A 12,550-nucleotide genomic window follows, 5' to 3' on the forward strand; every position below is an offset into this window, starting at 1 on the left:
CTGACCAAAGGCTCCATCCACACGACATGCCCAGTATATAAAATGGGGGAAAGAAGGAGGAAGGAGGGCACGTTTGGAGTGATGTCATTTGTGCTCCCAAGTAACTGTTATATGTGATGGGGCCTCCCTGCTGTCCTGGAGACAAACACCTGCCTGCCCATGGGAAGCACTGGATGAATTCCTTGTTTAGCTTTGCTTGTTTGCTTGTTTTGCTTTCCCTATAAAACTCTTCATCTTAATTCATGACCCTTCAAATTCTCTACCCAGTCCCACTGGTGGGGGAGTGAGTGGCTGCATGGGGTTTGGCTGTTCGCAGGGGTTAAACCAAAGAAAAGTGCCAAGCGGCTACACACAAAGTTCTTTAAAGTGATTAGTGATTATGTAAAAAAGTAGTATCCACCTTTGCAGGTCTAAGTCTGTGTTTTCAGGAAATATGAAACAAATTAATACAAAACAATAGAGAACTACAATGAAGGCAAAGATAGAACATTCCTTTTCCCACCTCCAATACTGGAAAAAAAGAACCAAACCAAAGACAACATTTAAACTAAGAAAGATTTTCTTAGTAAATACTCTTGATAATGTTACAAACCCAAGACGTCTTCAGAGACAAATTCAGTCCTGCTCTCTCAAAGTGCAATTCATTTATTAAAGGTTTTAAGGATATGGAGATGCTTAATGAGCAATATGCTGCTGAATACGGATATCAAGTATTTGAGTCAAAATAAGTAAACAGAATTTATTTTGGTTATATTTACCCTGAAACAATGTTGTAATTGAGAGCTGGGTGATCTTTTGGCACAGGAGGTACAAGAGGCTCTGGCTGCCATTCCTCAATCAACTCTTCTTTTTCCTGATCAGGAGACAAGAAATACTGTTTGATAAGGGATTCCCCTAGAAAATATATTATGCAATTATAAGCAGTTGATAACAATTGTATTCAAAATAATGTATACTAGTACATGCCATCTTTCTGAGACACTTAAAATTGGTATTATCTCAGAATCTTTAAATGCGAGGCCCACAATTATGAAAACAGAAAGAGCATAAGATATAAAGAAACACAGACCAGATGTGTCTGTGTATTAAAGATCTTACACTATAACCAAGAGATGAGATACTAACATGACATCCCTGCCAAATTTTAATCAATACTGTTCTATTCAACCTGTTAAATATGAAAATTCTCCTCTACAGTTTATGCAACTGAATATGAATTACATAAAAATTTCATATAGATTGCCTCAATTTACATTCTTAAATCTTCAACAGTGCTGTTTCAACAATAATGACATAAAAATATTTAGCAAAGTAACAAATATGTGAGAAGGATACACTGGAGAAAAACTGTCAAATGCTCAAGAAAAGGTAACAACAACTACTAAATGACATATTCTACACCTAACTATGGAGGAATACTGAGGTCACATTAATTTTCAAAGTAGTACCTAAATTCAGGTTAATCTTAGAGTGGAACCATAACCATAGCCTAAGAAAGAAAATTACATCTTCTCAACATTAGTGGGCATCTCTGTACCATATTACTGTCTGGGTGGAAAATAAAAAATCAAAGACATAATTTTACACCAAGGGTGCTAATCCACCACATTGCAAGCCAGCAGCTGCTACTGTGCAATCCTCTCCCATCCAAACCTTCCTGTTTCTTGTGCTAGCAGAAGCAGTTAAAACAACAGACAAAAGCCTCATTCAGATCCAGATGAAAACTAAGTCAGCAAAAGCAGGACGGGATATATATCTAAACTAGAACCCACAAGAGTCTCAATCTCAACCTAGACTATTGGGATGCTATTGGGAAAACACACCCTGTGTTGCAGTTGCCCAGCAGTATCTTATACCTTTCCAAAAGAGCTCAAAAATACCTCTGACAATCAAAAAGCAGGACATATGTTCATGCAGCCTTCACTCTGCTCCTGCAGTAGCTGTCAAAAGGCCCCAAATCCCTAATGTATAGTGTCTCTAGAATCAAGAGTTTTGCATTCATTTTGGAGCACAGGGTTGTTGGCTGGTGTTGTGTTTCATTTTGGTTTGGGGTTTTAGCAGGGGAGATTTATTGGGTTTTGTTTTTATTAGGCAGCAGAATAAATCAGGTGAGAAGTGGGTGCAGCCTGCCTGTCAGTTATGGAAGAATAAATAAGAAGAGCTTTGTTTGACATCAAATGCCTTAGAGAGAAAGACTTCAGGTCTTTCAGGACTACGTGGTATTTCTTCTGTTTGGGACCTGAACACAGAACATTTTAATAGCTTTAAGGCAGAGCAGGCAACATAAAATTCATTTACTTCAAAGAAAGCAGAACTAAAAGTGTGTAGGCATGTACTTAGCTTTTTTCATTAAAGTCAAATTTTTGAGCTAAGTGTGCAAAATATTATCAAACAGCTTAGCTGTTGAGGACACAAGCTCAATTAAAATACTTTTGTCAAGGAGTTTAGCAGAAAGAAAAAAAGTATGTATAGATGGACACTGCAACTACAATAAATTAGCACATTCCAATTACAGTTAAGATCTATGAACATAAAGATAATAAGCAATTCCTAATTAGTATTCCTATCCCCCACTCACATTAATTTCTAAGAAGTTTCTACTCTTCCCTTTAAAATCTTTGCTGCACACAAACTGAACAGCACAGGTTACAAGCCACAAATGAGATATAGCAATATCCTAATTTTTTTCTTCTACTGTATATTCTCTTAGAATATACAGGAGAAATGTAATTGTCCTTTCAAACAACATCATTTCATTAATACTAGCTAACATTTGTTCTCCTCATCCATTACACAACATTTTGCTTTTTCACGGACATAGACAAACATTTGCATACTCACATCTTATGTCATCTGTTTCCACTAGCTCTTAGCAGAGATGGGGACTAGAGACATTGGTGATTAAAACAGACATTGCTCTCAATCTAAAAAGCCACCCACCACTGCTGACTAGCCGCTGCAAACCCTTTCCTCCTTCCATTCACCAAATACCTCACTACACGGGCCTGCCCTTCTCACTGTTCACGATAAACACGACCATCTTCCTCTCAACAAAAAGACAGGGCAGAAGCAAACTTTCATGTAGCAACCTAACATCAGAGTACTTTTATCTTTTACCTCCTAAACAGATAAAATTTCACACCAATATACTAAATAAAAGTTAATTTTCAAACATAGAGAGAAACTATCTTTTAAATTCACATTGTAATGTCCTCAATACGTATTTGATTTGCATATTTCTCCTTAGTTTGTTGCACTGAAGACATTCACCTGATGAAGAGAATGAACTCAAAACTTTGTTTCCACTTTCTTGGACTGCAGTGTACGTGAACTCATCCCCCAACTTTTCCTCTTGCCCTTTTATAATTACTTTTAATTTGTATAAGCAATAAATAAACATAACATTAAAACTTATATATCTTTTATTTTATAGCTAATACATAACAAACATGAAAATATAATCTCTAAAATGCTTATAACTATATCTTATAAATTACAATATACATACCTTTTTATACATTTAGCTTTAGGCTTTCTGGCTCTCTGAAGCCTAATCCTACACGCAGTAGAATCCTGAATTCATTTGTGCACATTTACACATAAAAATATCTAGAATCTGCTTTTCTAAATACACACAGATACCCACCCATACATATACAATGGTTTTGGGTGGTTGCATTCTACTGTGGATTTCACTTTTTAATTGCCATATACCTTGGGTAAGGAAAATATTAGGGTGTAAACACATTCAACCCAAATTATTAAAAAAAGTTGCCTTGTTTACCCACGTTCTTAAGAAAAGTTAGCAATTCTGTTTATGAAAACAGTTCTTAGCTAGCATTAGTGTTCTGAAACGATATCACACATACATAATCTGCATTAATATCAAAGTATTAATAAAACTTTTTATTTACTGGTCCTCAAATAAGTCTTTAATTTCACAGTATTTCTAGACTCATGTTACCTAATGGGATAAACTGGCACAAATAATGGGCATGCCAGTCAGAAATTTCTTTCTTTCAAAGTATTTATGTATGCCCATACATAAGAGAAATTGTACCTACCTAGGGAGTCTCGGCTCAGAATTACTGAAAACCTTAACAAAAGCAGACTACTTCTGCTACTCCCTATAGAACAACATCTGGTTAGTCTATGCTGTACCTGCAAAACAGCTCTCAAGGTCAATGTATTTCTCAGCCACACATTAAACATTTGTCTCCAATTTTCCAGCCTCCTGACTAGTATCACTCAAATAAAATGCATCCCACATTACTACTGCAATTATTAGTGGAAATTCTAAAACCAAAGAAAAAACTATTCCTCCCATTTGCAAATGGGAAGATGTGACTCTTAGTAAGTACTTCAGAGATTTTGAGAGAAAAGCTCAGTAACATTACCATTTATTGCAGAGTGAAAGACAAACAGACCTGTAGGGCAACCAACCTTCCTTTCACACATAGCTAAATGCTGCCATGCAAACTTCTACAGCCCACTCCAGTCCTCATTGTCACTTTGTCACTTTCTACACATTTTACTTTGTGTGAAAGCCCACAGGAATCTATGTCTAGCACCCTGTATAGCCATAGACTTATTTATGTGTACTAAAACACTGAACTATCAGGAACTTAACAATATCAAAGAAGCACTCCACCTTTTTAGTTAAAGATTTGGGAGATAATGTTTTCTAAAAGAAGCAGTAGGAATACTTACAAACACTATTACCAAAGCATAAAAGTTGGCCAGTTGAAAGGTGATTTCTGCACTGGATTTCACATTTAACTGAGCTAACACATGCTACACATTTAACTGAGCCTAGAATCCACCATCAGGGTGGATTTCTTCATGATTTTAGAAGCATGACTCCTAAGTGCACTAGGTTGCACAATATATAATTTCCTTCTTGTTCCCCAGGACTGACTTGTCCTAACAGATCACTAAGATGGCTGTGCAGTAATTGTATTCATTAATATTTATTATGTGGAGCCAGCTCTGCTCTGGCAGCATTCCCAACAATAACTCACAAAGAAACTTCCAGTACCATTACATGAGTGGCTGGCACAAAAGTAGTGTGTGCTCTATAACCTGAGCAGGCCTGTCTCCAGTGGCTGTACCTGAGTAAGCTGGTATTTCTTTCCAATGTGGTAAAGTCTGGACACCACAGCATGACTCAAACTAGAAGGAGACAGAAAGCAAACCAGTAGCAGTCTCCTTGCTGAACAGCTGGCATGTTTCTACATGTAGATGAACACACACACAGAAGTTTGGCTGTACGGGATCCCATATTGTATGAACCAGACTGGACTGGGTCTGGCTGTGATAGTGGGAATTTCCCTCATAGCAGCTCACACAGTGCTGCGGCCAAAACAGTGTTGGTAAAAGACTAAAATTGTATTTCTTGCTGAACAGCCTTTGCACAGTCCACACTCTCTTCCCAGAGTGAACAGAGTGTTGCATGCCTGAGAGATTGTGAAAGAACAAAATCAGGTTTGTACTAATGAAAATTAGATTTCATACGCTATGATGTCACACAGCAATAAAAAGGAGAAGAGAGGCTTTAAGGAATTTAGTCACCTTTTGTTTGGGAACTGTCTGATATCGGTCCACCCACTGGAGGTGGTGAGTGCAACATTAGTTGTCTTGTTTTCTGTCTTTTTACACTTTCCTTTGCTTATTCAATAATTCTACATTCACTCACAAATTTTCTTGCTTTTACTCTTCCTTTGCTTTGAGAGCAGTGTTCAAGCCCACTGGGGTTAATCCACAACACAGACTAGTGCAGATATAGCGCCAATTAGGTGCAGATTTTTCATTATATTTAAGGAGAAGGCACGTCTCTCTCTGTGTTCACAGCTATTTCCCTACACAAAATACATGAGCTCTCTTCACAAACACTGTAGATGAAGAAATAGAATCATTCTGTGACTCTGATATATCAGTTTGCTTAATTCCTTCAACTGTAGAAGATGTATTCACACTATTCACACTACTGCATTTATACTTACTTTCACTGAGCCTGTAGACAAGACTTTCCCTTCCAAATACAGTTCTTCCTAAAGCAACCACTACTTTCATCTTCAAAGACCAGTGATAGAGTCAGGTACTCCAACTTACACTGTCTTCAGGGCTAGCCAACTTGAACACAGGATCAGAAAAAAAGAGCATTTCACCCATGCTATTTTTTTTTTTTTTGCCATCAAGATAAAGTTAACAAGCCAGTGGTGCCTAACAGTCAAACCCTTCACTGCAATACGGGTCACAGCACTCTGTAACTTTTTGCGTCGGTAATCTGCAGTGTGAATCAATGTATCTAGTCTATATACAAGGTAATTCTTGATGCCCAGTTGCATTTTACTAGTATTCACATTCTTTTTCACCCTTTAACCTCAGAAAAGTTTTTATAAATCTCAACAAAATGATCACAACAGTAACATATTTGCATGCTTATATTTTTCAGAAAGCCTGTTAGCAGCTGTCCTGACAGAGAATTTTAATACTAATACTATGGATAAATGTCATCCTGCAAAAGTAAGGTTATTTAAGCTTAAGCCATTTCCACATTTTTCCTCCTGACACCTTTCTAAACCCTTTCTTCCACTGTAGCAGACTGGCTACATGTGCAGTCTCCCAGTTTACTGCCCTCAGTTAAAAAGACACAGAAAAATTTTCTTCCCCACACAGCACTATTAGAGATTTGTCTGTGTACTTTCCTCAGCTTCAGCAAAATGGTCAGTCTTGAATTAAGATGATGACCTGCAACTGCATGATAAAATCCAAGAAGCATATAGAGATATATGAGCCAATTTCTTACTTTGTAAGGAAAAGACAGGTTTCATCTTTTTTGGGTCACCAATTATCCAAGAGTTGCAAAGAGCCTTTTCCTGCATTCTACTGCAGAGAGAATGACTCTTAAAACCAAAAAAAGTATCCTCCAATATACTAGAAATGAGTACTATCTGATGCACAAAAACTCCAGTAGATGAACTATACTAGTTTCTGGATGGACAATCTGGGCCTACACTAAGGCAGCAGCATGTCTTCCTAGATGATATGAGCACTCAGTGTTTCACCACACTGGAGCTCCCTTTGCATTCATCCCTCCTCTGTATTCTTATCACAGATGGCAAACTTCAAGTATCCCATGATCAATTCAAACTTTTCCATGCACAAAACTGAACCAGCCACTCTTGATTTCTGCTTAGTTCACTTCTTGCCTCCAGTCGCAGAAGCATTTGGGTTGGAAAGGACATAAAGCCCATCTAATTCCAATATCCTTGCCATTGGTAGGGACAATTTCCACTAGACCAGGCTGCTCAGAGCCCCATGCAATTCAGCTTTAAGCACCTTACAAGGATAGGGCACCCAACATTTATTTGGGCAATCTGTGCCAGTGCCTCACCATGCCCACAGAAAAGAATTCCTTCCTAGTATCTAATCTAAACCTGCCACTTTGAAGTCATTCCCCCTTGTACCATCACTACATACTCCTGTAAATAGTGTCCCTCTGTCTTTCCTGTAGGTCCCTTCAGGAGCTAGAAGGCTGCACTTAGGTCACCCCTAAGCCTTCTCTTTTGCAGGTTATCAATCCCAAATAATTCTCTCAGCATTTTCTCATAATAGAGGTGCTTCATCCCTCTCATCATCTTGGTGGCCTCCTCTGGACCAGCTCCCACAGTTCCGTGTCCTCCCTGTGCTGGGAGCCCAGAGCTGGATGCAGGTTCCTGTGGGGGCCTGAATATATGTTGTATTGTGAGATCAGTGTGTGTCTAAGTTACTCCAAACGAGCTGCAGCTGCAGGGTCCTTAGTTGGGCAACAGCTGTGGCTCGTGAGGGTAACTGAGATAAATAGGGGTGGGTCGAGAGCCCAGGAGGAGCCCCTGAGAAGATAGAAGAAGAGCCCCGGCAGAGAGGGAAGAACAACGCTGCAGCCAAACAGAGAGAGAGAGAAGGTATGGAATCCCCCGGACAGCCGAGAGCTGTGACAGCCTGAGAGCTGGTACTTTACGTGTATGGCAGCCAGAGAGCAAAGATTACAACAACTGGTGACCCCGTGTGAGAGAAGGTATGGAATCCCCCGGACAGCTGAGAGCTGTGACAGCCTGAGAGCTGGGACTTTGGAATATCAGCCAGAGAGCTGGGACTATGATAGAAGATAAGACAGCCGAGAGCTGTGACAGCCTGAGAGCTGGAACTGTATGTATATTGTTATTGTGTAATTGTTAAAAGAAAAGGGGGGAAATGTGGGGGCCTGAATATATGTTGTATTGTAAGACCTATGTGGTTCTAAGTTACTCCAAACGAGCTGCAGCTGCAGGGTCCTTAGTTGGGCAACAGCTGTGGCTCGTGAGGGTAACTGAGATAAATAGGGGTGGGTCGAGAGCCCAGGAGGAACCCCTGAGAAGAGTGCTGCAGAGAAAGGAGAAGAGCCAGAGAGCTGGGACTGCAGCAAAGATTACAACAGGTTCCAGGTGGGCTCTCCCCAGAGCAGAGCAGAGGGGCAGAATCCCCTCCCTGCCCTGCTGCCCACGCTGCTCTGGATGCAGCCCAGGACACGTTTGGCTCTCTGGGCTGGGAGTGCCCATGGCTGGCTCATGTCCAGCCTCTCACCCACCAGCACCCCCAAGTCCTTCTCAGAGGGCTGCTCTCCCTCTGCTCATCCCCCTGTATCATGAACAAATTTCAATATTTTATCCTATTTATAAGAGCTATCACTACTCTGAAACTAGTCCAGGGACGTCTTCAAAACAAACTTTATTCATTTGTGATAGTCTACAGCCAGAAAGAAATTCTGAATACAGAAGAAATTCCAGTCTTCACAAGTATGGCTTTTTTATTTTCTCAGGACAACATTGCAAAAGAAGAAAACTGCTGCTAAACTACAAATTTTGTGGAACTCACCGTAAACCCTCAGAGTTATTACTCATAGACACCACACATACAGCTTGAGCATTTTCCTACCATCTACAATTTTACAGTTCATTTTCCTTGGTGGGCATTTTTAACATAGCTCTTTCATTTTTTAAATAAAGCCCTCCATTGAGTAGAGCTAATGACAGCTTTTCATAGCTTAACAGTCATTGTCATACCAGTTTTCTTATTTCTCGGACTCCCAAACACAGTGCTACTTTAAAAGCACAAACTGACACGTTTAAGCAACAAGCAGTTCCCGAGTCCAAAGTAGGCTTACCCTTGGAAGTTAAGAAAAAAAAGCAGGACCATTTATAATGCAGCATTGGTTCAACACCTAATACATCAATTGCTACAAACTGTTTCTCTAAAGAGAAATATTTTTCATCATACCTTAAGTGTTAGATCAGATCGCTCTTGAAGTTTATATGTCTTGGAGAAAAGAAGTCTGATTATCCATAGTATTAGAATGCCTTCTAAAATGAGATGGTAAGCTGGAGCCTGAAAACAAAAGTACAAAAATTAGTCTAGAGAGAATTCTATTTGAAGCAGACACAATACAACCATTTTGTTCCTACTAGCATACCCAGATAAAACCCAAAGCTGATCATCAGCTGATATATTTCTAAATCAGTAAAAATTTTAACTATATGAAAGTGGAATGTTTTTCAGCTATTACTTGTAGCTATTAACTTAAGTTTGAATGGATTTAGTCTGTTGTTCAAGGCCATTAAGTCATACAGTTGCACCAGCCAACACCTGTGAAGACAAGGCAGCCTTCAAAACAAGCAGAAGTATCCTGAGAGCCTGAAAGTCTGTGTGATCCGTACAAAGCCACTTCAAGTCTCCACTTCTGTAACCTACAGTCCGCCAGCAGGGACAGCCAGTATTTACAAGGAAAGAAAATTCTGTTCTTATAGGCAGCTTCAGTCAGTTTTACAGGCACTTTAACCAGGTTTAAAACAAAACTGAGCTCAGATAGTTTTGTCCTTATGTCCTTTACTTTCTTGTGTGGACACAAAGTCTGAGAACACACAAAGCAAACCAGAGTTGATACAAGTTAAAGTTATCCTCTTTCAGTGCTTGGGGGACAAAAACCAGTGTGCTCTGGCAGCACAGCTAGTTTGAAGTAGATGTGAAGATTAATGATGAGTTTAGTTATTCCATTTCAGAAAGGCTCCTGTCTACTATTTTTAAGACACTAAAAGTGCACACGAATGAGGACACTCCTTCTTCAAGTCAGGGAAATTGCTCCCACACATCAACATTTTTGGATGTATCTGACCTGCCAACAAAGCAGAACTCACCACACATCCAGAAACTAAAGCAAATTGGATGCAAGCTTTTAAAACCAGTAAAGAGTCCTATGGCATAGTAAACTGCAAATAACAAATGCTAACCTATTGCAGAGTACGTTTCTGTTTACTAAACATATTAAGAATACATACACAACACGTATGACAGGACATCTAAAGAACACACATTTTACTCCCACTGAAGTCTCTGTGCTTTTCAGTGCCTACAATTATCCTAGATTCAGTGCACTAGAGCGTGCTACCTGCTCCATTAGCCAAGCACTTCTATATTTGGACTGCAAATCTTGCACACATTCTTTAAAAGTTTCCCCCCTTTGAAAAAAGGAAGGGACACAAAAACACTGCCTATCATCAGGACATCCTTTTTAACATCACGAAACAAAGCCTGGGTACAAACACGCACAGCTGATGTTTTCCAGGAGAGAACTCAAGCCCAAACATTTAAACGCCGTTTCTTCCTTTGCAAACGACATTTCTAAGTTACAAACCTTGACCCCAGTAAAATCCTGTGAACCTTAAGGCTTCATGCTCTGCTACACGCCCTAAATGTCGTTTTATAAAACTGGAGAAACAAGACGTGCGTGTATATTTCCAATATACAGCCGTGGCGCACTCACACATACCCACGGTTCAGCGAGCGCAGCCCGACCCCGCAGCACCGACCCGCACCCAGCTCCCGATTCACCACCCAGCACCGCCCACCGCCGCCGTTCCCGGGGCAGCTCCGGCGGCACCTCCCCGCTCCCTGCGCCCCAAGCCACCCTCAGGCCGCCCCGCTCGGGGCGCCTGCCCGGCCACACCTCGTAGAAGGCCTGGACCATCTCCACCAGTACCCACTGCTGCCCCACGACCGCCGCCGCCATGGCCGCGCCGCCGCTTCCGCCTCTCCGCCCAAGCGCGCCGGGGCGGGCCCGGCGCTGTACAGAGCGCCCCCTTGCGGGCGGCGCGGCCCCCGCTGCCCTCCGGGGAGCGGCGCATGTGGGCTCCGTGCGCGGCCTTCCCCTGCGCGACCCGGGCCGCGGGATATGGCCCCCATACCGCTCCGACCTGCTGTGTCCTGCGGAGAGCTTCGTCAGGGAGCGAGGCTGCATCAGAGAATCACTAGCTCTCAGAATCGGTCACATTGGAAGGGACCACAGCCGGTCATCTGGTCCAACCTCCCTGTTCAAGCTGAGCCATCCCAGAGCGTGGGGCTGCGTCCAGACAGTTCTTGGATCTCTCCAATAAGGGCGGCTCCACAACTTCTTTGTGCAGCCTGTTCCAGTGCACAGTAAAGTTTTCATGTTCTGGTGGAAATTCCTGTGTTACAGTTTCCACCCATTGCCTCCTGTCCTGTTGCTCAGTGGCTCTGAGAACAGCCTGACTCCATTCTCTTTCTGTCACTCTCTTTAAACACTTATATACACAGATGCACCCTTCAGTGTTGACTAAACAAAATTAGCTACAAACTGAACTTGCCTGAGAAGATGAACATGGATATATTAATATGTACTTCCTCACCACATTTCAAGCCTGGTTGAACTTGCTGGAGTTAGCTTGGTGTTGCTTCCTCCACACACACAGGCTTCCTCAGCCCCACGCTGCCCTAGGTGCAATGGGGCAAGGGGCACATCCTGTGCTTTTGTGTCTCATCCACAAATATTACTCTTGACACCTCCGTATCTGTAACTGGTGAATTCATCACTGGAAGGAACAATTGCTCAGATACTTGGCTAATGAAAGGAGCAGCAAAAGTAAAACCTGAGTATAGTGGAAATAATGGGTAAGTTCAAATAAGAGCAGAAATCACTGCATTAAGAGTCTTGCCAAAGTGAGTGGCCCTAAAAGCCAAAGACTGCTGGGGAGAGTTAAATGCCATGAAGAAAAAGAGTAGTGTTGAGCTCTCCCCACAGATGCACCTGGGTGTGGGGAGATGAGTAAGTCACTGTGCGTAGCTGTGCAGGACCTGAGCAACTGGCTAAAAGTCAGTGGAGAAGAGGGGCAACTGGAAAGAAGACTCCTTAGGAAGTGAGGTAGCTGTTAAAGGCAATGTTTGAGAATGGTTTCTGTGGAGCTATACAACTGTGGAGTGTCTCTGATGGTCATCTTGGACAACACAATGGAAGCACACCCCTTGGGTTTTCACTCACAAGTCTTCACCGTGGTTGGGTGAGAGAAACCTGGGGCAACAGTTAATGAAACAGTTGATAGCAAAAACCTTGTGGCTGTTGCTAAGTACAGGCAAACAGTAGCTTTCAATTTTACAGTAGTGGATAGTTAAAATCAGTGGACTTCACTTTCATTCTACTTGAAATGCATAGTAGTTAATCTCCCTGAGTTTCTGAACTTAA

The 12,550-nt window shown here is 41.5% G+C and overlaps 1 protein-coding gene across 1 annotated transcript in view; it reads right to left on the reverse strand.

Moving 5' to 3' along the window:
• SPTLC1 (serine palmitoyltransferase long chain base subunit 1) overlaps positions 1–11,326 on the reverse strand; it is a 35,283-nt gene extending 23,957 nt beyond the window's left edge. Inside the window, exons 1-3 of the mRNA XM_005486216.4 lie at positions 11,021–11,326; positions 9,298–9,405; positions 759–853 (exon numbers count right to left, since the gene is read on the reverse strand). Of these exons, the coding sequence (XP_005486273.2) occupies positions 759–853; positions 9,298–9,405; positions 11,021–11,311 (494 nt within the window). The 5' untranslated portion in view covers positions 11,312–11,326. The remainder of the gene's footprint in view (positions 1–758; positions 854–9,297; positions 9,406–11,020) is intronic.
• Positions 11,327–12,550: the final 1,224 nt, after the last annotated feature.

Source organism: Zonotrichia albicollis, chromosome Z, assembly GCF_047830755.1.
Source record: "Zonotrichia albicollis isolate bZonAlb1 chromosome Z, bZonAlb1.hap1, whole genome shotgun sequence".
Taxonomy (NCBI): domain Eukaryota; kingdom Metazoa; phylum Chordata; class Aves; order Passeriformes; family Passerellidae; genus Zonotrichia; species Zonotrichia albicollis.